This window comes from Aedes albopictus, chromosome 2, assembly GCF_035046485.1.
Source record: "Aedes albopictus strain Foshan chromosome 2, AalbF5, whole genome shotgun sequence".
Taxonomy (NCBI): domain Eukaryota; kingdom Metazoa; phylum Arthropoda; class Insecta; order Diptera; family Culicidae; genus Aedes; species Aedes albopictus.
Genome location: NC_085137.1, coordinates 386,180,986 through 386,204,425, shown reverse-complemented (window position 1 = coordinate 386,204,425; position 23,440 = coordinate 386,180,986). Strand labels below are relative to the sequence as shown.

Below are 23,440 nucleotides of genomic sequence, written 5' to 3'. Positions count from 1 at the left end.
TAAGTTTTGTCACCAACTGTACTTAGGCCATACAAATTCGTGGACGGTTACCTCTATTTTGCGTTGCGTTGCGTTGTAACGGAGTAATTCATAGATTGCTTACTGGAAGTTGTCATGTTAAAACTTTAATACTCTCATTCTAATTGCATATGGAATGCTATTTGGGAAGGAACAGCTATCCAATCAGAGGTTGGAGTAAAAAAAAGACATGAAAACTTCCATTGCCGGCCACGCCCATCTTCTCCGTTACGAGGATAGGAAAGGATGTGATGATATGACACCTACTTTAAAAGAGATCAGTGATTCACCGACACCCTCATAGGTGTCAAGGAGTTGGATATTTGGAAAGGGTTGATTGGGGATTCACTATAAGCGAGTGATACGGCAACATTCAGATTGTGTAAGTGTATTTGAGTTGATCATGTAGATGTGTTGATGTGAGTGTAAGTGATTTTTTTAACACCAACGTTGGGAGTGACATAGCTAAGAAATTTGTCACTCCATGGGCCTTTTTGCTTCCGGGATGGGGCACTGGCATTTGGACCACGTGTCCTGGCTAACAAGCCTAGGCTTAAGCGCCATTGATCGCTCTTTGAAGATTGTGGTTCAATTTTCAGTAAAATCTGGCTACTGGATACTAGCATTTTGTATGGCAAACAACTTTTGTCACCAACTGTACTGAGGCCACAACAAATCGTAGACGGTTTCCTTTATTAATGATTAGAAACTTCTATTACATATGGAGGTTGAGAAAATTACTCGCATGAATTATATTTTAATATTCTTTGTTCAGCCATTCCATGAAATAAGAATAGAGACGAAAGTAAAAGTGCTTCGATATTGTTAAAATTCGGTATCACTCCTACACTCCTCGTTACCGAAAAAATTAGACTCGTATGTATTTGTTTCGCCATTAGGATGTTCATTCTTAAAATTCTCATTTTTTTTAAATTTTGCAAATATCATGTCAAAATAGTATTTTAGGATTTTCACTATTTTTGACCACAACGACTATACTTTTATTTATTTTTTAACGAAAGTTTAACTATTTTTACATAACATATCAAAAACTAAGAAATGTTGTTGAAGTCGTTTTGAGCCGCATTTTTTCGAAAATTTCAAGGTTTGTGCTCATATACGTATGGATTAACCATGCGTCTCCATCACTTTAAAAATGCCGCTTCTTTTATTTATTTATTTTTTAAATTTATTTATTCATATATATACTGGGTGAATAACAAGGTGAATTCATGAGTACGCATGCTATGAAACTCCTTGTAGCAGATTTTCTTATTATTTGAAAGGGAGGATAAAGGCGATTCAGATATATTTGTAATTCGAAAAAGTATATTTCAATAATAATAAAGAATACTTTTTTACACGTTTTTTGCACCTATGGACAAGGATGGGAACACTCACTTGCAAAGAGTTACACTCACTTGCTATTTTCTCAGCTCAGAAACGTGCAATCAAGGAACAATGTATGGACGACTTTTTTTTTTTACACGAGGTGAATGTAAATTACACTCACCTCGTGGAGAGTCGCTTTTACAGCTCTGTCGCGTCTTTGGTGTGCGTGTGCGACCCCCACTCTATTCGACAAACTTTTAGACAAAACTACAAGGCAAAAGTCGTCCATACATTGTTCCTTGATTGCACGTTTCTGAGCTGAGAAAATAGAAAGTGAGTGTAATTCTTTGCAAGTGAGTGTTCCCATCCCTGCCAATTTTGCTGAAATTTAGAAGGGCGGAAAACATCTAAAATCGCATAGGCTATTTTCCAATATCTGAGAGAGCGTAAGCAAAATTTACAATATCACAAAAGATATTCTTCATGCAAGTATGTGGGAGCAAAGCAATTAGAAACCAAATCTTTCTTACATCAGGTGACTTTGGATATTATTAAGCTTTAGCTTAGTTGGGAAAAGTTTGAGGCCAACTTTGAGTTCAACAAGTTTTTAATACACCCCCATGACGAAGAGAACAATATTGTCGAATATATAGGGGGTGGCCAAAATGTTTGGGATAGGCAACTTTTTTTCTCTCATAAAGAAGTTCAACATGCTATAACTTTTCATACAGTGCATCAAGAATTCTCAAATTTTAACTGTTTGCCAACCTATTTTATGTGCATCATTGGTACAAATTTGAGCTCGATTGGTTAATCTTTCGTGAAGCTAGAACCGTTCTCGTAAAACACTATTTTTTAGATAACTAATTTTTGAGCTGTTATATCTCGGAGACCAGTGAACCGAATTCAATGAAATTATGAGCGATTATCAACAATATTCTAATGCATGAAAACTCTTCAAAACTTAGGTCCTTTTAGAACGTTGAAAAAAGCTCGCTGAGCACCAGGTCTTCTTATACCGGTCGGATGACTCTCGAGAACCATTTTAGTCGGTTTGCTATCCGACATCCTGATGGCGTGACCTGTCCACCGTAGCCTCCCGATTTTCGCGGTATGGACGATGGTTGGTTTTCTCAGCAGCAGATGCAGCTCGTGGTTCATTCGCCTTCTCCAAGTCCCGTCTTCCATCTGCACTCCGCCGTAGATGGTACGCAACACCATCCGTTCGAAAACTCCAAGTACTCCACGGAGGACTACCGGTCTAATCAGCGTTTTGTAGATAGTCTACTTCGTGCTACGGCGAACTTTATTCGATCGTAGAGTTCTGCGGAGTCGAATATACATTAGTTCCTCTATATAAGAACGCCCAACTTGTACCAAAATGGAAAAAACACGAATTCGATTTTCTTATATTTAATAGAGCGGAAGCAATTCCCAATCTTACTTAAAAGCTTATTTTCTTACGTGTACAAAAATATGAAAAAAAAGGTTGATCTATAAAATATTCGTTTTTTGAGCTCATAAAGCCTTTCAGTTCACTTTGGCGTACGAGAACGGCATAAAAATCTGTGTAGATCGGCTTCAAATTTGAAGTGGCTCAAGTGGCTCAATTATGCTGGTCCCCATTCCTTATGCCAATTTTCCCACCTCAGGAAGCATTATGACCCTTCACTCATTAGTGTCCTTTTACGAATCTCCCATTACAGAGCAGCAATGTGCCGGTTCGGATGCCAGCTCGACGACCTCCTCGAAGACGTTCGTGGCCTGCAAGGTGTGCGGCGACAAAGCCTCCGGCTATCATTACGGCGTGACATCGTGCGAGGGCTGCAAAGGATTCTTCCGCCGGAGCATCCAGAAGCAGATCGAGTACCGCTGCCTGCGGGATGGCAAGTGTCTGGTGATACGACTGAACCGAAACCGGTGCCAGTACTGTCGCTTCAAGAAGTGTCTCGCCGTAGGAATGAGCCGGGATTGTAAGTACCTCTATACCCTGCCCACTTCAAACATTCAACAACCTAATGGGAAAGGCACCTCCCGATATCAACAAAGAGAGAATGCATTTCTTCGAAGAGGGCAATGCCCTTTTCCCGTCCCGACGACGATGGCGACGGCGGCAACATAATTTCTGTTCCCGCTGAACATAAATTCTCTTGTCTTGCCCCCGTTCCTCTGCATGATCCGATTGATATTTTTTGCTCAAAGCTCCATACTAACTGCATCGGATCCGGAATCTTGCGCTGCCCGAAAGGTTAAAAAAGAATCAGCAAAATACAAAGTTCCAGTCGCACTCGCAAGCTGCACGTTTGAATTACCGATGTGCATTGGATATAGTTGGATGGGGAAGGAGGAGGATGGGGATTGTAACTACAGTTCTGTTCCATTTTTGTAACTTCTTAGCAAAACTTTTTTTTCTCAAACGTTCTTTCTTTAAATAAATTGTTCTTACTGCTATTCTACTTCTTTTTCTTTTCGTTCGTCTATATCTTTCATATTTACATGGCAAGTGCGAAGTGTGCATTCACGAAAATGTCCAACATTGAAAACTGACTGTGAATCGAATTTAAATCTGGTTCTACTAAACAGCTGTGTGTAAGGGGTAGTACACAAATTTCGTCACGCTTTTAGAGAGAAGGGAGTTTTGCAGAACGTGACGAGCCTTACAAACAATATTGATGTCTCATACAAAAAGTGTGACATCCCGAGCAGGAATGAATAACTGCCACGTAACTGGAGCATACAAAAGTCAGGTATCATACCAAGACAAGGTATTGGTCGGTTATCCAGGTATTGAAAATAAATTATTTTGGTATTTTGTAGGTATTGATGAAATACCTCAATGAATTATTGGTATGGTGTTGAGGACTGCTTGAGGTATTATTCAATTATGGAAAAATCGCTATTTGTAAGGAAAAATCGCCGATTATCATTTAGGTATTGCGATACCTGATGTTATTAGCCACGCGTTGTGCACAGAATACTCACCAGTTATTATTTTAGGTATTTTACCTCTTATGCAGGGCTACTTAATACCTCATTCAGGTTGTAGGTATTCGGATTTCCATACCTGAGTTAGTTATTCTTCAGCTATTTTCTCCTGCTCGGGATACCCAAGTAACACACATGTCATATAAGAGTTACGGCAGCGCAAGTTTTGGTTGTATAGAAATTAATTCGATGTTAATCCAGCATTCTGTTAAAATTTACTTCTATACAACCAAAACTTGCGCTGTCGTAACTCCTATTTGACATGCATGTTGCCTGGGTTATGGGGAGGAAGGGAGGGTTGCAAATGGTCGATTTTTGCGTGACACAATTTGTGTATCACCCATATACGACGGGGACCCATAAACGACCCATAAACGATGGGAAAAATCATTTATGTTGAATTTCTTATGTATGTACTACACAACGGAGTTTAAGCAATAATTGAGTTTTGCAAATGGCCGAAAAGACTAAATTCCATTACTGACAAAAAACAGGAAAGGACTGTGTGCAAACAAGAGCGTTACGATCGCTTTAATCTCCATCAGAGCATAAGAGATTAAAATTGAATGTTGAACTGTACCTGGTTGGTGTCCAGTTGCATGCCACTACAATTTTGTCTATTTAAAGATAGCAGTTTATGTTAACACGAGGAAACTGTAATTGAAAAAAAGGTTTAATTTATTGCGGTTTGTTGGGACGAACGATGCACAGTGAATAATATTGGTAAACTTGCCAGACATTACATTGGATTTTATCCAATTCCCGTTTAACTATGCACCGACCAATCATGATCGAGTTTATTCTAGCACCTCACATAATGCCTCATGTCCAATTTGGTATCAATCTCTAATTTATAAAATTGCTTCCATATCATGTGAAAACATATTGTGAAAGAACTACAAATTCCTTAAAATATTAACAGAGAACTACAAATTACAGACTACACAACAAACTAAAAACTACAAAATATGACATATTTGCTTGCATCCTCCCGAAGCGAAGACAACTTATTGTTTACATTTTACCGACGGAAACAAGTGTGAACAGCTTTTGCTGCATTCTGCAGCAGTGAAAACCAACTTGGAAATGCCTAAGAGCTTTTGTGGGGTGTGAATGAAAGGTTGATTCAACAAATGAATCTGGCGAACTACCGCGCGATCACACTACTGAGCGCTGCCTACAAGATACTCTCTCACATTTTATGCCGCCGTCTATTACCGATTGCAAGAGAGTTCGTGGGGCAATATCAGGCTGGATTTATGGGTGAACGCGCTACAACGGACCAGATGTTCGCCATCCGCCAGGTGTTGCAGAAATGCCGCGAATACAACGTGCCCACACATCACTTGTTCATCAATTTCAAATCGGCGTATGATACAATCGATCGAGAACAGCTATGGCAGATTATGCACGAATACGGATTCCCGGATAAACTGATACGATTGATCAAGGCGACGATGGATCGAGTGATGTGCGTAATTCGAGTATCAGGAACACTCTCGAGTTCCTTCGAATCTCGCAGAGGGTTACGGCAAGGTGATGGTCTTTCGTGCTTGCTGTTCAACATTGTTTTAGAGGGTGTAATTAGGAGAGCGTGGATAAACACGAGCAGAACGAATTTCACGAAATCCGTTCAGCTGCTTGATTTCGTTGATGATATTGATATTGTAGCTCGTAAATTTGAGATGATGGCGGAAACGTGCATCCGACTAAAGAGTGAAGCCAGGCGAATCGAATTAGTCATTAATGTGTCGAAGACAAAGAACATGATGGCAAAGGGCTCCAGGGAGGAATCACTGCGCCCGCCACCCCGAATTCATATCGGCGGTGATGAAATCGAGGCGGTTGAAGAATTCGTGTACTTGGGCTCACTGGTGACCGACAACGACACCAGCAGAGAAATTCAGAGACGCATTGTGGCAGGAAATCGAGATTACTTTGGACTCCGCAGAACTGTACGATCGAATAAATTTCACCGTAACACGAAGTTAGCTATCTACAAAACGCTGATTAGACCGGTAGTCCTCTATGGGCACGAAACATGGAACCTACGTTCAGAGGATCAACGCGCCCTTGGAGTTTTCGAACGGAAGGTGTTGCGTACCATCTACGGTGGAGTGCAGATGGAAGACGGGACTTTGCGAAGGCGAATGAACAACGGGCTGCATCAGCTGCTGAGAGAAGCAACCATCGTCCATACCGCAAAAATCGGGAGGCTACGGTGGGCGGGTCACGTCATCAGGATGTCGGATAGCAACCCGACTAAAATGGATCTCGAGAGTCATCCGACCGGTACAAGAAGACGTGGTGCGCAGCGAGCTAGGTGGGTCGGCCAAGTGGAGGACGATCTGCAGACCCTACGCAGAGTGCGGAACTGGAGACAAACAACCATGGACCGAGTGGAATGGAGACAGCTACTATGTACAACAGAAGCCACCCCGGCCTTAGCCTGATCGGTTGTTTTAATTGTTTTGTCATTCCATTCAATAGTAATGATGTTTAAAGAGTACAAAAGCCCGAAATTATCAAATCAACTTGAAGCACATCGTAATCTTTATCAATCAAGCTGAAAATTTGATCAGTAGTTTATTTTAGCATGAGAATTATGATACTGACTAGTGGAGAAGCAGTAATAAGAGTAGGAGCAATAATTTTGTCTAGACATTTTCTGAGATGTGAACATATCTACTAACCATTCATTTCTAGGCACGGTAAATCACAAAACATCATGAATTAGGGATCACCTAACTAGTACACTCTTTTCTTACTGCTATTCTTACCCAGAATGACTGGGTAAAGAAGTAAAAACTGATAATCAACTTCATACGGGTCCGAACAGTCCACAATGTGGAATCCTCTTCCGCAAAATCTCCTCAATTACTTCCACATCTCAGCATGAACTTGTGCAAACGCAGATGACTCCACGGTTTGCCGTGGGCAAGAATTTGCAATCATCGCTTCCTCCCTTTTTCTCACATCCACCTGTAACCTGACGTAGCAGGCGTCATTCTCGCTTAAAATTAGTAGATCGCCGACACTCACACAGAAGGATGGGAACACTCACTTGCAAAGAGTAACACTCACTTGCTATTTTCTCAGCTCAGAAGCGTGCAATCAAGAAGCGTTGTATGGACGACTTTTGCCTGGTGATTTTGTCTAAAAGTTTGCCGAATAGAGTGGGGGTCGCACACGCATACCGAAGTCGTGTGGGAGCTGCGAAGGCAACTCTCCACGAGTTGAATGTATATTACACTTACCTCGTGGAGAGTCGCTTCCACAGCTCTATCACGACTTTGAGGTTCGTGTGCGACCCCTACTCTATTCGGCAAAGTTTTAGACAAAGCCACAAGGCAAAAGTCGTCCATACAACGCTTCTGAGCTGAGAAAATAGCAAGTGAGTGTAACTCTTTGCAAGTGAGTGTTCCCATCCCTGCCACACACTAAAGATGCTTGTTAGACTTCAGTAGTTAACTCTGTGGTTTCTTGTGTGAGTGTAACTAATCTGACGATACTGAAATAGCATCGACGGGCGACGGTCAATCAAGCTCACGCTCAAAAAATAAGTTCAACCGCTTATTCCTGCCGTTGGGTGGACAAAAGTGCTTCTCAGCTGTTCTATAAACACTTTATATAGTTATTGAACAGATAGTTGTTATGCTAAGTTATCTGTTCACGTTCATATATAGTGTGACAGATACGATGATATTCTATGCCCAAGAAATTCAAAAATATTTACATTACGAAAAGATTCTGGACCGTCGCAAAAATCCATTGATAACCACGTGATAACCAACGTTGGCTCTGAGGAGGGAGGGGGTGCTCTATCCAAAATCTACGGTCTATACAAATTTCTAAAATTTTGTATGAACGAAAGCCTACGAGCGGGAAGGAGGGTGGTCTGTGTTGCAAAAACTGAGTCTACGTACTTTATGGACAGCGCCTTATTGTCCAGAGGGATGATCGACATTGATCGACCAAGCACAGATCCAGTTGATCATCTCGCTGCCAGCAAGGAGAAAGCGCAACTGCAACTGCAGAAGACTTCACGAATGGGAGATGCAGCCAGTTTGTGATACAGTGCAACTGCAATTTGCTGCAACCGCGTGGTGGTGCTACTCATCTGAAGTTGTTATGGTTCGGTACCAGTTATTGTAGGTATATTGTCGCTTTTCCGTTTTCGTGCTACGGTTATGTATCTTCCGAGCGGCTGATAATGCTAAAGTTTGACCACTTAACATGTGATATTTTTTTTCCCTATTTTCTGGTCTATTCTTGAACGAAGCCTATTCCTGACCCTATTGTTCTATGTTCTATTAACTGAGAGCCACTTACACACAATTTCTAGATTGAAACGTATTTATTAGGGCTATATTACAAGCCATTCCAAATTTATTGAAATTCGTTGAGGAACAACAGCCTGTTGTACATATACTTTGAATCGCATAAATTTCATTCAGAAATCGGAAGATGGTCCCTGTCATAGTCTTTTCTGGAGCTCGGGATCAACACCGAGACGCTTTTTTTTTGTAGTAAATGAGGAAAAACGTTTTGCTGCACTTTTGTCGCTTCACGGCTAGTGTGCCGGCCGACGGACAGTGGATTCCACGCTGCGGTTGGTATCGATGGCGCCTGATTGGTCTTCATTCCACCAAAGAAATACACCCTACATAACCAGTGTAGTATCCACGCATCCGCCTGTTAGTAGGTATAGATAGCAGTCGAACGAAAATGCCGGATCATTCGAGTCCGAGAAATTGTAGCAATTCTTCGTTGTCCGAATTGGAAGAAAAACGTGTGTCTATATGGAACCATGCGGACGTCTTAGTTAATCGTCACAGGGAGTGTCTTTATTTAGCGAGTCCAAAGGAGAAATTTGCAAACTGTGCCCACGAGTACGACTTTCGTGATGATCTTCCAAGTGTCGGTCCCTTTACAAAGCCCGCGCTCGCCGGTATCCATTCCTCTACCACCACCACCACCGCCGTCGATTGGTGTTGAAAGTGTCAAAGGGCTTCGGATTATGCTAAGTATATGTAAATACAGCTAATGTGTTCGATGCCATGCAAACATTGCGAAGAAAAATCAGAGTGGTGGCGGCGTGATGGATAGTGCTTTTCCTACTGGAAAAAAGGTTTTTGCGACAATTGTAGAAATAGTTAGAGGTGCTCTAGCTCCAGTTCACCAGCCCGTCCATTTTTATCTTTATTAACGAGATTATTGGCCCTAGACTAGTTCATCTCGGGACCCATGCTTTACTTCCCTTCCGAAGGAAGAACCCACGTTTGTCGGGAATGGGATTCGATCCCAGGTCCTCGGCGTGATAGTCAAGTGTTCTAACCATCACACCAGGTCCACTCCACAACCCATCCTTTGCTACTTCATGTTTCAGGCGGGTACAGCTTGTAGGATCGTAGCAATCTGTTATTCTGTATGACGTTGCTCCTAAATAAATAATCATTGTTATTCAAACCACCAACCAGTGTAGACACATCTCTACATTTGGCGACGAGGAGTAAAATGCGTAACACCCCAACGCTCAATCGAAAGGATTAAGTATTCCGGAAACCTTTGACCAGATCACAAGGAGAATGAAGGAAGCCATGGAATAAATAGGAGAGGAAACAAGAATACGAGCTCGCATTGAACAGCCTGGACACCAAAGAAGTATTGTACGACGGAACATGAAAGTAGGGCCGGATATACCATTCGATGATCTTCAGCTAAAGGTCGACTAAATACGATCATATCAATATGCAATGATCAGATGACGGTACTTGAAATAGCCAAAGGGATAACGTTTATATTATTTCCATATTCAGACGGTAAGTCATTGAAATCTTTTATTTTTCGTCCGTGATGAGGCATTACAGAAGAAAAAATCAGTAAGATAACTACCCTAGTTCATTCACACTTTACAAAATCTTCCACGTAATTTCAGACTACATTACAGACTACACCATTATACTTTGATTTATGAAACCGATTATTATGCGTACCTTATGGGGTTTTTCTTGATGAAAACAATCTACTTATGTAGAACGCTAAATTATATTAGCTTGTTTTGTATTAAGGAAGCATGACAAATACGCGAAAGGATTGCTGAGTATTGAATGCAAAAATTAATTGAAAATGTACTTTGGTAGAGAAACATTAATTTCAGTATTTGTAGTTTGAGCTGGATTGACCGCCCACAGTTTCCACTCCAGTATCGTCAGATCAGCTACATTCACACAAGAAACCAATGTGATAGTGTAACCAATCACAAACTAAATTATTATCTTTGGGAAATGTCAAACTGGCAGAGTGGATTTTCAATCTGATATTATATTGCAAAACATTCCATTCTGTATAAGAATAAGGTTTCGGTTAAAATTGAGACAGAGATAAGAATGCACTGCACTCATGCAATTTGTAGGGAACGAAAGACTGTGGTGTCAGTACACGAGCTTGAGGTTAATTTCCTATTTGGCGGTTGGTCAATCGCTCTGCTTTATTGGAAATATTGTCGCACCGCCACCGAACCGGACGTCGCACAACTGAGTCGCGACCCGATCCAACTCACGACGTATTTTGAATCTTTTTGGAAGTAATGTGCATCTATCTCCTTGTAATCAAGAACACAGCGCACTAATCGCGGAAAAGTGGCGACATTCGTGGACCAAGAAAAAATGCCATTTTTTATTTAATGTCAGTCTTGATTCCTACCGGATAGACAATAATGGTTAAAGATCAATGCAGTGAGGAAAACATGGACACAGTTACATATTGAAATTGTAGAGCAGACCTGGTGTGTTCTCGCTGAAGACATGCAATCGAATGTCATTCCTAACCGAGGGTTAATTAGCTTTAGGCTGAGAATCACATTACTACAGGAAAAAACTAAATAATAATGTTTGCATCAAGGAATATATTAAAGAAGGCAACGTAGGCCAGAAAGATCTAACGTGATATTATATTCATCAGGAATTGCACTATGAACAATTTACAATTCACCAATTGAATTCATCTGTATGATGAATGCTGAAATACATATTTAGAATAATAAAAATTAAATTAGTTTTGTGGGAAATAGTGAATATCCAAATATACATAAGACATGGCAGACGCATACCATTAATTAAATAACACGTTTTATTCACGGCTTACTAAAGTCAATTTGCAAATAATAAACTAAAGGTAACAATGAGAAAACAAACAGTAAAATCATTAGTTGACTGATAGTAAAAATAAAAAAAAATCAATAGTTCAGGATTTGGAACTTATGGAAGTGAAATACAGTTATTTTCAGCTATGATTACGGTTTTTTAAAACCTTCAGGTGCGTGATATCTAATCCCCGGCCAGTGTTCTTCTATGATGAATGAAAAAGATATTTTTTTAAAGACAAAGTTCTTGATTAGCATCTGTGACAGTGTTCATATAATAAAAAAAAATACGCACGCTATGTGCCACTGATAACACATAACAGAGGATGTAGATGTGGATGTGGAGGATGTGCTAAGGGATGTACAGGTGCAGTATACTTATTTCTATATATTTACGAATATCTAATATAGAACCAGGATGGCTCTCATTAACGATCGGATAACATTGTAATGGCTCTCAGTTATTGTGAGACAGATGATTCTTGGGATCGACTGTAACGAACATTCCAAAAAGGATAGTAGTCAGATTCATAAATCAAGTAAATTTGATATTGAAGATAGAAAAAAATATTGATATAACCTTTAAATACCTGTATGGTTGGTATCCGTTAGTGATCCTCGGGTTGCAAGGAGAAGTCTAAGAAACTAAGGCGATCAATTAGATTAAGGCAGAGTCTGGAATTAGAATGATAGAATGTTGAACCACCTGGAGGCGATCCTCAGGTGTAACCAAGAGGCGATCCTCTGGTTATAAAAATCCTAGAGGCGATCCTCTAGTTGTGAAAATCCTGAAGGCGATTCTCAGGTGTAACCTAGAGGCGATCCTCTGGTTATGACAAAATCCTAGAGGCGATCCTCAGGTGTAACCAAGAGGCGATCCTCTGGTTATAAAAATCCTAGAGGCGATCCTTAGGTACAATCAGAGGCGATCCTCTAGTTGGGAAAATCCTGAAGGCGATTCTCAGGTGTAACCTAGAGGCGATCCTCTGGTTATGACAAAATCCTAGAGGCGATCCTCAGGTGTAACCAAGAGGCGATCCTCTGGTTATAAAAATCCTAGAGGCGATCCTTAGGTACAATCAGAGGCGATCCTCTAGTTGGGAAAATCCTGAAGGCGATTCTCAGGTGTAACCTAGAGGCGATCCTCTGGTTATGACAAAATCCTAGAGGCGATCCTCAGGTGTAACCAAGAGGCGATCCTCTGGTTATAAAAATCCTAGAGGCGATCCTTAGGTACAATCAGAGGCGATCCTCTAGTTGTGAAAATCCTGAAGGCGATTCTCAGGTGTAACCTAGAGGCGATCCTCTGGTTATGACAAAACCCTGGAGGCGATCCTCAGGTATAACTTGGAGGCGATCCTCAAGTTATATAGAAAAGTCTAGAGGCGATCCTCTGATATGAGCGGAACTCAGGCAACTCTTGCAGGGCGATGCCACAAAGACGAACCTCAGGAAAATTCTCAAAGGCTTGCTCAAAGATCTACCCTGAAATGGAATTGATAGCACACTATTGCTTGGCTTATAAGCGATATTGAGAATTTCCCGGTAAAAGATCCAGGTTCTTTGTAATGAAGTTAATCAAAATAACTGTTATATATTTTAGAGTTCAAATATCATGAAGAAAAAAACTGGAACAATAAGTGAAAGCAATGAAGAGGCTTTAGCTATCAAGGCGCACGTGATTAGAAAATGATTTAAGAAATGGAGAAAGAAAGCTTTGAAGCAACCAGGTGGAATTATAGTATCAACAAAAGAACTCTTCCTTAATGTCACTATTATGTTCAAAACAATAACTCACGTGCCTCTTCTTTCAGATCAAATCTCCCAAGATATGATTTCCGCACCACGATGGCGTAGTGGAGGATCAGCGTACCTGTCTGTGTTATATTGACGCCAACATCCTACCAGGGTTCATGACGGATATCTTATCTAGCGTTAGCATCGGATCTTGGGATATCATGTTCAAGTGACTTGCATCACCATGCGTGGATTGGATATACGAACTATTCCAGGACGTAGTAGGATCATTGCGAGTATAAAACAAGGGAGGGATGTAGGATCGTAGCAATCTGTTATTCTGTATGACGTTGCTCCTAAATAAATAATCATTGTTATTCAAACCACCAACCAGTGTAGACACATCTCTACACAGCTGCAACCTTTTTCGCGATAATGTCCATGTCGCCCGCAAAGCACACAAATTGAGTGGATTTCGTGAAAATCGTGGCTTCCCAGGAAAGCCGTTTTTGTTCATGATTTTCTATAGTTGTCAAATGCAGTCGATGAACAGGCGATGTGTTGCAACCAGCTATACATGGCATTTTTGATGATTTGTCGTACGGTGAAGATCTGTTCCATTGTCGACCGGCCGTCGATGAAGCCGGCTTGATAACTTCCCACCAATTAAGTCGTTTCAGGTGACAGATAGGCAGCATTCAAAATGGCATCGTTCTGAAGTTCTCATATTCCAGATAGTCGCCTTTTTATGAATGGGACAGATTACCTTCATAACACTCCTCCGGTAGCTGTTCGGTTTCCCAGATCCTGACTATCAAACAATGAAGACACTTCTTCTTCTTCTCTGTGGGTCTACGTCCCCATTGGACTTGGCCTGCCTCTCTTCTACTTAGTGTTCTTTGAGCACTTCCACAGTTATTAATTAAAGGGCTTCCTTTGCCTGCCATTGCATGAATTTGTATATTGAAAGGCAAGTACAATGATACACTATGCCCAGGGAGTCGAGAAAATTTTCCCGACCGGAACGGGAATCGAAATCGCCGTCTTGGATATCCATAGCCTTAACAGTCGGGAAAAATTTCTCGACTCCCTGGGCATAGTGTATCATTGTACTTGCCTCACAATATACAAATTCAATGGCAGGCAAAGGAAGCCCTTCAATTAATAACCGTGGAAATGCTCAAAAGAACACTAAGTTGAAGCGAGGCTGGCAAAGTCCCAGTGGGGACGTAGAGGCATAAAGAAGAAGAAGAAGAAGAAGAATACAGAAAACCCTTTGGAAATTTATAATGAGATTTTTCTATTATTTTCTATTCTATCATTCTATTGAAGAAGTTTAAGTGTTTTTCTAGGAGTTCTTCCAGGATTTCCTTAGAAAAAAAAAACTTTCAAGACTTCCTCTGGGTATTATTTCAATACCGATCGATGAATTTTGATAAGATATTCCTCCAGGATTTTATCTTGATATTTCTTAATGAAATCCTGAAGCAATCCCACCAAGGGTTTCTCAAGCATTTTTTTAGGTATTACTCAAGGAATTTCTTCAGGAACAACTTCTAGGATTTCTTCGGGAATTTCCCCGGGATTCTTTTAGATAGTCCCCCAGGGATTTGTTCAAAGAATATCTTCAGATATTTCTGGATACATCAGACAGAGGATTTAATCTGTCTTTTTTTTTCAAGAACTCTCTCAGAAGATCCTCCACGGATTCTATTTGATACTTAAGGAATTTCTCCAGAGACTGATTCAGTAGTTCGAGGATTTTCTACATGATTTCGTACATGAATAAGATTTCATCAGAAATTCTTCCATGGAGAATTCCATCCAAAGGTTATTTAAAAAAAAAAATCAGCTATTCTGCCGAAGATTCTTCCAAGGGCTCCTCCAGAAATTCCTTGAAAAACTTTGTCAGGAGATACCGAAAAAAAATCTAGTGGGCTTTTTTTGGTACTGCTACTGCTGTCCGTTTAGAAACATCTCCTAGGATTCCTTCAGAGATTCCTCTAAAAATTGTTTCAGATGTTCCTTCAGGGATTTTACAGAAGTATTTTTTGAAATTACAAATACTAGAGAAATTTTTCAAGGATCCCCTGAAGGAATTTCTAAAGTTATTCTTGGAGATACTTTTGGAGATTCCAAGTTTTTTTTATTTAGAAAATGTTATAAAGAGATTCCTGAACAAAATTCTCTGAAGTTTTTTTTCTTAAGCAATTTTTGAAGGAGTTGTTACAGGAATCTCTAGGGAATACTTGGAGGAACTCCTTAAGATAGCTCTAGCGGAGTTCATAGAATAATATTATGAGACGCTCCTCCTCTCCTCTCCTCTTCTTGGCGTAACGTCCTCACTGGGACAAAGCCTGCTTCTCAGCTTAGTGTTCTATGAGCACTTCCACAGTTTTTAACTGAGAGCTTCCTCTGCCAATGACCATTTTGCATGTGTATACCGTGTGGCAGGCACGAAGATACTCTATGCCCAAGGAAGTCAAGGAAATTTCCTTTACGAAAAGATCCTGGACCGACCGGGAATCGAACCCGTCACCCTCAGCATGGTCATGCTGAATACCCGTGCGTTTACCGCCTCGGCTATATGGGCCCCTTATGAGACGCTTTTGAAGGAATTCAGTGACAACTTTCCTAGTACAGTTCCAAATAAAAATAAATCCCTGAGCAGATTTCTAAAGCAAACTCCTGAGGAATTTCTGAAGTAAGTCCGGAAAAACTTCTGAGGGAATCCTTGAAATAATTTCTCTAGGAATCCGAGCGAAAACGGCAAACAAAGGTGTTGGAGAAGTTCTTGAATAAATCCCTAAATAATTTTCTTAAGTGATTCTTGGAGGATATTCTGAAGCAAACCAAAAAGAACTGCTGGAGATACCTCTGGAGGAGTTCTTAACAGAATTTCTTGAAAATGTCTGAAAATATGAGTGCACAAAAATCTCCGAAATCCAGCAGAAATTTGAAACAAATCATGGAAGAATTTTTGATGGAATCACCTAAATGTTTTTTTAAAGATTTTTTTTTATTTTAAGGCCCCTCATCAGAAATGCCTGGAAATCTGAAAAAATGTTCTGCAGTAATTCCAAGATAAAATTCTAGAGATGTTCTTGAAGAAACGCCAAGAAATAATTCCGAAAGTGATATCTGAAAGAATCTCTGAAAATTTTCTGAAAGAATCCCTGAAGAGAGGTCTCAATAAATTCCAAGAAAAGTTTACGGTGCAAGCCCTGGAGATGGAGGGGCTTCTGAGAAACACCGTAGACGAAATTCTAGAACAATCTCTTGGAAACTTTCTAGAGGAATTTCGGAAGTAATGTCTGAGAGAATCTCTAAAGGAATTGCTCCGCAGGAGTCAGAAAGCATTCCTGCAAAACAAAATCTGATTCGCTGGAGAAATTTCGGAATAAACACACAGAGGAAGCTCTGGAGAATGTCCCGCAAGAACCCCTGAAGAAATAACTGGAGTAATCTTTGATGAAACTTCTGAAGAGTTCGCAAGAGGAATTCCTCTACAATCTGATGAGGAATTTCTGCAGGAATTGATTTTTTTGAGGAATGGCTGGGTGAAAACTGGCGAAAATCTGAGATCTTGAAGAATTTCCGGAGATTTTTTTTTGTCTTTATTAACGAGATTTTTAACCCTAGGCTAGTTCATCTCGGGACCCACGCTTTAATTCCCTTCCGAAGGAAGAACCCACATTTTGTGAGTATGTCGGGAGTGGGATTAGATCCCAGGTCTTCGGCGTGATAGTCTTGTGTTCTAATCACCACACCAGGTCCGATCATTCTGGAGAAATTTCTAGAGGAGTTTCTGGAAAATTAGAAAAAAAAAACCTGGAAGAAAATCCAAAAGAATTCCTAGAGGTATCCTTGAAGTAATTTTTGTTGAAATCATTCCTGCAAGAATCCCAAATTTTTTTGAGAAACTATTGGAGAAATTTCAGAAGCCATCTTAAAACAACTCGTAGAGGCCTATCTTAATGAGTTCAGCTACGATGCCATCCTTAACAGCTGCTAATGTTGATTTTGAGATGGCGATTGACAACTCCAGCGTGAGAGTTGGATCATTTCCGTCCTCTGCGGCACTAATGAAGTCGTTTCCTGCATTACCATGGCCTCCAGTGCCTACATTCTCCACACCATTTACGAATTGCTCCTTCCACCTTTCGATAACCTCACGTCCGTCCGTCAAAAAGCTCCCGTACTTATCTTTGCATAATTGCGTTGAGCTTCTGGAAGAACTTCCGTGTTTCTTGAGTACGGCACAGCAGTTCCAATTCTTCGCACTCCGCTTCTTCCAGGCGGTGCTTTGAGAAAGAGGTGGGTCTGCTGTAACCGCTTCTGTTTATAGCATTCCACGTTCTGTCGGGTTTCTTGCTGCAGCATTACCGCCCACGCTGCGTTCTTCTTCTTTAAAATCGCTCTGCACTCCTCGTCGAACCATTCATGCGGTCTTCTCCGTTCCACGTACCCGATGGTGTGCACTCAACTGAAACGTTGATGGCTGCTTTCACCGTACTCCAGCAGCCCTCTAAAGCAGTCCTCTAATCGAGCTCGTCATTCGTCTGGCAACGTGGCCTCAAGATTCTGCTCGTATGCTGCGGTGACATTCGGTTGCCTTTGTGAGCCGCTCCTCCTGAAGAACAGACACACAGTTTGCACAAGCAAACCCATGTCAGTCTACGAACAAGGTTCCTATCGAAGTTGGTCCGATTTTTCCTTAAGGTTAGTTACAGCTTCCTGCAAGGCCATGGAAAAGCAGTAATAAGAGTAGGAGCAATAATTTTGTCTATCCTCTGTATCATATGGTCCCATCAAATATGCTGCCTTTTCCTATTGCCTATATGTAGTTGGTGGTAACACGATAGGTAGGCTGGTTGTAGAAGTGGTTAAGTTTTCTTCCGGATTTTCTTTCACTTTTGTCTACCACCATACTGCTGGCTGGATAAACGCTGGCGCTGGTCGCAGTGCCGGGTGGAAGCGGTGGTTGTGCAGACTTAGGTATACACTAAATGAAGAGGAGGTTTCCCTACTACTCTCTTCCGTGTGGTTTTGCGACCATCGCAGGACTGACTGGCGGGCGACGCGTCGTCCGTCGGCATGGAAAATGGCAATACGAGTCGGGCGCGCCAAAGGTTGTCGGGCGTCGTGGCCGCTGCTGTAGGTGAGGGTGCATGGCGGGTGGCGGCGGTGGGTTCCGGCGTCGTTGGTGCAATTGCATGCAGCTCTCAGACAACAGCGATGCAACTGCAACTTTTACTTTCGTTTGGACATTCTAGTGGTGCAGTTTTCGGGTTTTCGGGTTCGTTGTTTTTTTTCTGCGCGAGTCTCTTGTGCGGTGGATTAGTACGGTTCGATTCGGAAGACGGCGAGACAGTTTGATGCGGATTGTTTAGGAATGTGAGGTTTTCAGTGGCGATGAATGTGGAAAGTGTTCTTATGAAAATCATTGATGAAGAAAATCGTTTATCTAAGTGCAAGTTTGTAGAATTACGAAATAAGATAACACCTCAAAGAAAACCGTTATTTCAACCTTTGAGATCAATCGTGAAGCATTGATGAATAAAATGTTTTAAATCGTGCAATACATATATGGTACGACAGAAAAAGCTGAGGAAGAACAACAAATAAATCTTGAAAGCGTAAGTTGAATATATCGTGGTTCAATTTTAAGAGCTCACACAACCGGAGCAATAAACGCAACGCGCAAATACTCAGAAAGTCGCGGATACTCCAGCTCTAAGCTGGACGCACATACTGGACGTCTAGTCTAAATTCTCTGTCGGTCTAGGATCTTTTTGTAACAGAACCTTCCTTGACTTCCTTTGGCTTAGAATAGCTTTGTGTCTGCTACATAATATACAGGGGGTGGCCATAATGTTTGAGATAGGCATCTTTTTCTTCTCCCAAAGTTCAACAAACTGTAACTTTCCATAGAATGCATCAAAAATTCTCAAATTTGGGCTCGATTGGGTAATTTTTCGCGAAACTGGAACCGTTCTCGTTAAACACTATTTTTAGGCAACCAATTTTTAAACTGCCATATCTCCGAAACCAGTTAACCGAATCGAATGAAATTTTGAACGTTTATCAACAATATACACTCCCGTTCAAAAGTTTGGGGTCACCCCCTCAAAACATGGAAATGCTTTTCGGTCATATCTCAGTCATCTTTAATTTAATCAACTCGTTCTTAGACTCTATCGAAAGATAAACAGTTAGATTTGATTAGTAGGTACTTTTCACAAATTTCATATGAAATTTTTAGTACAAAAAGTTTACCTAAATTTACATGTTTTTCCTAAATCTGTACGAAAAATTGTTTTCCGTGTAATTCAAAATTGGGTCGACCAAATTTTAAAATTAAAGTTGCATTAGAATCCTATTTCTATCCTCTTTGAGAGCCATTCATAAGATTTTAGCGGAAAAATTCATAACATAATTTAAATTATCGAGTTAGGTTAACAAGTCACCGTGCAAAAGTTCGGGGTCACCTTTCAAATGAAGTCTGAGTCGGATTTTTGTTCAAATCGTATTTTTTTTTTTTTTTTTTTTTTTGGAGCAACTTCATGTTTTTCTGTGATAGCTGAATGGCAAGACACAGAAATGGTTATGAAATGTTCATAAACTAAGCTCTAGACTAAGTTAAGGTAGAAAATGTTATATAAAATCCATACTAAATCAGCTAAGTTCGTTATATAAAGTGCGAAAGAGGATAGTAGTGAGATAAAAATGACTAATTCGTGAAATCAACCCTATATAACTGTAAGTGTTAAAACCACAAATACACCTTTACCCCAATAACGATTACAACGAATGTCATTTCTCCGAATGTACTATTACCACCGACGAACCGACGTGACAGCTAGAACAAATAAATTCAAATTTGTTGTCCGCGACGCCATGATGAAAAATAGCCAAACACTATCGCCATCTCTATAACGGCTCGCGATGATTTGACAGCTCGACACCGAACCCCCGTGTGTTCATATAGGAAACGGTTCGCGACTGCGCTGATTTGACAGAAGCGATCGCTCGCTCCGGTGGTCGACCGTTAAATTTAGGGGGGACACTTTTGAATCACCACTGTCACGTCGGTTCGTCGGTGCTATTACATTCGAGATTTTGGGTTTTGGTGCAAAGCAAAGGGATAACTTTTTGATGAAAATGCCATTTAACTTAAAATATGTAACATTCCTGAAACTTATGGATGTTGGGATGATGGTATGTTTGTGGTTATAACACTTACAGTTATATAGGGTAGGATTCACGAACCAGTCATTTTTATCTCACTACTATCCTCCTTCGCACTTTATATTACGTACTTAGCTAATTTAGTACGGATTTTATATACCATTTTCTACCTTAACTTAGTCTCGAACTTAATTTATGAACATTTCATTACCATTTCTGTGTCTTGCCATTCAACTATCAAAGAAAAATTTGAAATTTCACCAAAAAAATGTCGATTTGAACAAAAATCCGACTTAGACTTCATTTGGAATGTGACCCCAGACTTTTACACGGTGGCTTGTTAACCTAACTCGATAATTTAAATTATGTTATGAATTTTTCCGCTAAAATCTAATGAATGGCTCTCAAAGAGGTTAGAAATAGGATTCTAATGCAACTTTAATTTTAAAATTTGGTCGACCCAAGTTTGAATTACACGGAAAACAATTTTTCGTACAGATTTAGGAAAAACATGTAAGTTTAGGTAAACTTTTTATACTACAAATTCCATATAAAATTTGTGAAAAGTACCTACGAATCAAATCTAACTCTTTACCTTTCGATAGAGTCTGAGAACGACTGGATTAAATGAAAGATGACTGAGATATGACCGAAAAACATTTCCAAGTTTTTGAGGGGGCGATCCCAAACTTTTGCACGGGAGTGTATTGATATTTGATAAGACATTGTACTTACCTTACCTTACCGGTCAGACTAAGGCCGGGGTGGCCTCTGCTGTACATAGTAGCCGCCTCCTCTCCACTCGGTCCCTGGCTGTTTGTCTCCAGTTCCGCACTCTGCGTAGGGTCCGCAGATCGTCCTCCACTTGGTCGACCCACCTAGCTCGCTGCGCACCACGTTTTCTTGTACCGGTCGGATGACTCTCGAGAACCATTTTAGTCGGGTTGCTATCCGACATCCTGATGACGTGACCCGCCCACCGTAGCCTCCCGATTTTCGCGGTATGAACGATGGTTGGTTCTCCCAGCAGCTGATGCAGCTCGTGGTTCATTTGCCTTCTCCAAGTCCCGTCTTCCATCTGCACTCCGCCGTAGATGGTACGCAACACCTTCCGTTCGAAAACTCCAAGGGCGCGTTGGTCCTCTGCACGTAGGGTCCATGTTTCGTGCCCATAGAGGACGACCGGTATAATCAGCGTTTTGTAGATGGTTAACTTCGTGTTACGGCGAACTTTATTCGATCGTAGAGTTCTGCGGAGTCCAAAGTAAGAACGATTTCCTGCCACAATGCGCCTCTGAATTTCTCTGCTTGTGTCGTTGTCGGCGGTCACCAGTGAGCCCAAGTACACGAATTCTTCAACCGCCTCGATTTCATCACCGTCGATATGAATTCGGGGTGGCTGGTGCGGTGATTCCTCCCTGGAGCCCTTTGCCATCATGTACTTTGTCTTCGACACATTAATGACTAATCCGATTCGCCTGACTTCACTCTTTAGTCGGATGTACGTTTCCGCTATCGTTTCAAATTTACGAGCAATAATATCAATATCATCGGCGAAACCAAGCAGCTGAACGGACTTCGTGAAAATCGTCCCACTCGTGTTTATCCCCGCTCTTCTTATTACACCCTCCAAAGCAATGTTGAACAGCAAGCACGAAAGACCATCACCTTGCCGTAACCCTCTGCGAGATTCGAAGGGACTCGAGAGTGTCCCTGATACTCGAACTACGCACATCACTCGATCCATCGTCGCCTTGATCAACCGTATCAGTTTATCCGGGAATCCGTATTCGTGCATAATCTGCCATAGCTGTTCTCGATCGATTGTATCATACGCCGCTTTGAAATCGATGAACAAGTGATGTGTGGGCACGTTGTATTCGCGGCATTTCTGCAACACCTGGCGGATGGCGAACATCTGGTCCGTTGTAGCGCGTTCACCCATAAATCCAGCCTGATATTGCCCCACGAGCTCTCTTGCAATCGGTGATAGACGGCGGCATAAAATTTGAGAGAGTATCTTGTAGGCAGCGCTCAGTAGTGTGATCGCGCGGTAGTTCCCGCAATCCAACTTGTTGCGCTTTTTGTAGATGGGACACACGATACCTTCCATCCATTCCTCCGGTAATACTTCCTCCTCCCAAATCTTGGTAATGACCCAGTGTAGTGCTCTCACCAGTGCTTCTCCACCGTATTTTAGAAGCTCGCTTGGTAGTTGATCTGCTCCAGCGGCTTTGTTGTTTTTCAACCGGCCAACCTCCTCCTCAATCTCTTGGAGGTCAGGAGCCGGAAGTCTTTCGTCCTGTGCACATACTCCAAGATCTGTTACCACGCCACCTTCGGTACTTGCAAAGTCGCCATTGAGGTGCTCATCGTAAAGCTGCCGCCACCTCGCTCGTGAGAATATTCCCGCGATTATCTCGGCACATGTCGGCTTGTGGCACAAAGCCTCTGCGCGAGCGGCGCAGCTTCTCGTAGAACTTTTGTGTGTCCTTAGCGCGGTACAGCTCTTCCATCGCTTCGCGATCTCGTTCTTCCTGCTGGAGCTTCTTCATCCGGAAGACTGAATTTTGCCTGTTCCGCGCCTGTCTGTAACGTGGCTCATTCGCTCTCGTACGGTGTTGCAGCACTCTCGCCCATGCTGCATTCTTCTCTTTTTTCAACTGTTCACATTCGCCGTCGTACCAGTCGTTTCTGTGATTCGGAGTCGCGAAGCCTAGTGCTGTAGCCGAAGTACTACCTATGGCTGGATCGGATGTCCCTCCAGTCCCGAGCAGAAGAGCATACCTTACAAATACCGTGCAAAGAGCAACCTGTGTTCTAATACCTCAAGTTGGTATTGCTATATTATTCCACGCAATATTATGAGAACACCACAATAACAAATGGAGGTATTTGAACAAGGTTAGGTTTTGATGTGGTATTGTTGATTTAGCTGGGAAAATAACTGAATAACAAGATTTGTTATTACATCATGGAGCTATCGAAAAATGTTCAATTTAATAGCAAGACATGTTATTACTTTGTTATTTC

At 41.4% G+C, this 23,440-nt stretch overlaps 1 protein-coding gene across 2 annotated transcripts in view; it reads left to right on the top strand.

The window, feature by feature from the left end:
• Positions 1-23,440, top strand: part of LOC109399436 (ecdysone-induced protein 78C) — a 134,295-nt gene that overhangs the window by 93,998 nt on the left and 16,857 nt on the right. For both annotated transcript variants that reach the window (XM_029878964.2, XM_029878963.2), the window contains one exon: positions 3,057-3,323. In XM_029878964.2, the coding sequence (XP_029734824.2) occupies positions 3,057-3,323 (267 nt within the window). The remainder of the gene's footprint in view (positions 1-3,056; positions 3,324-23,440) is intronic.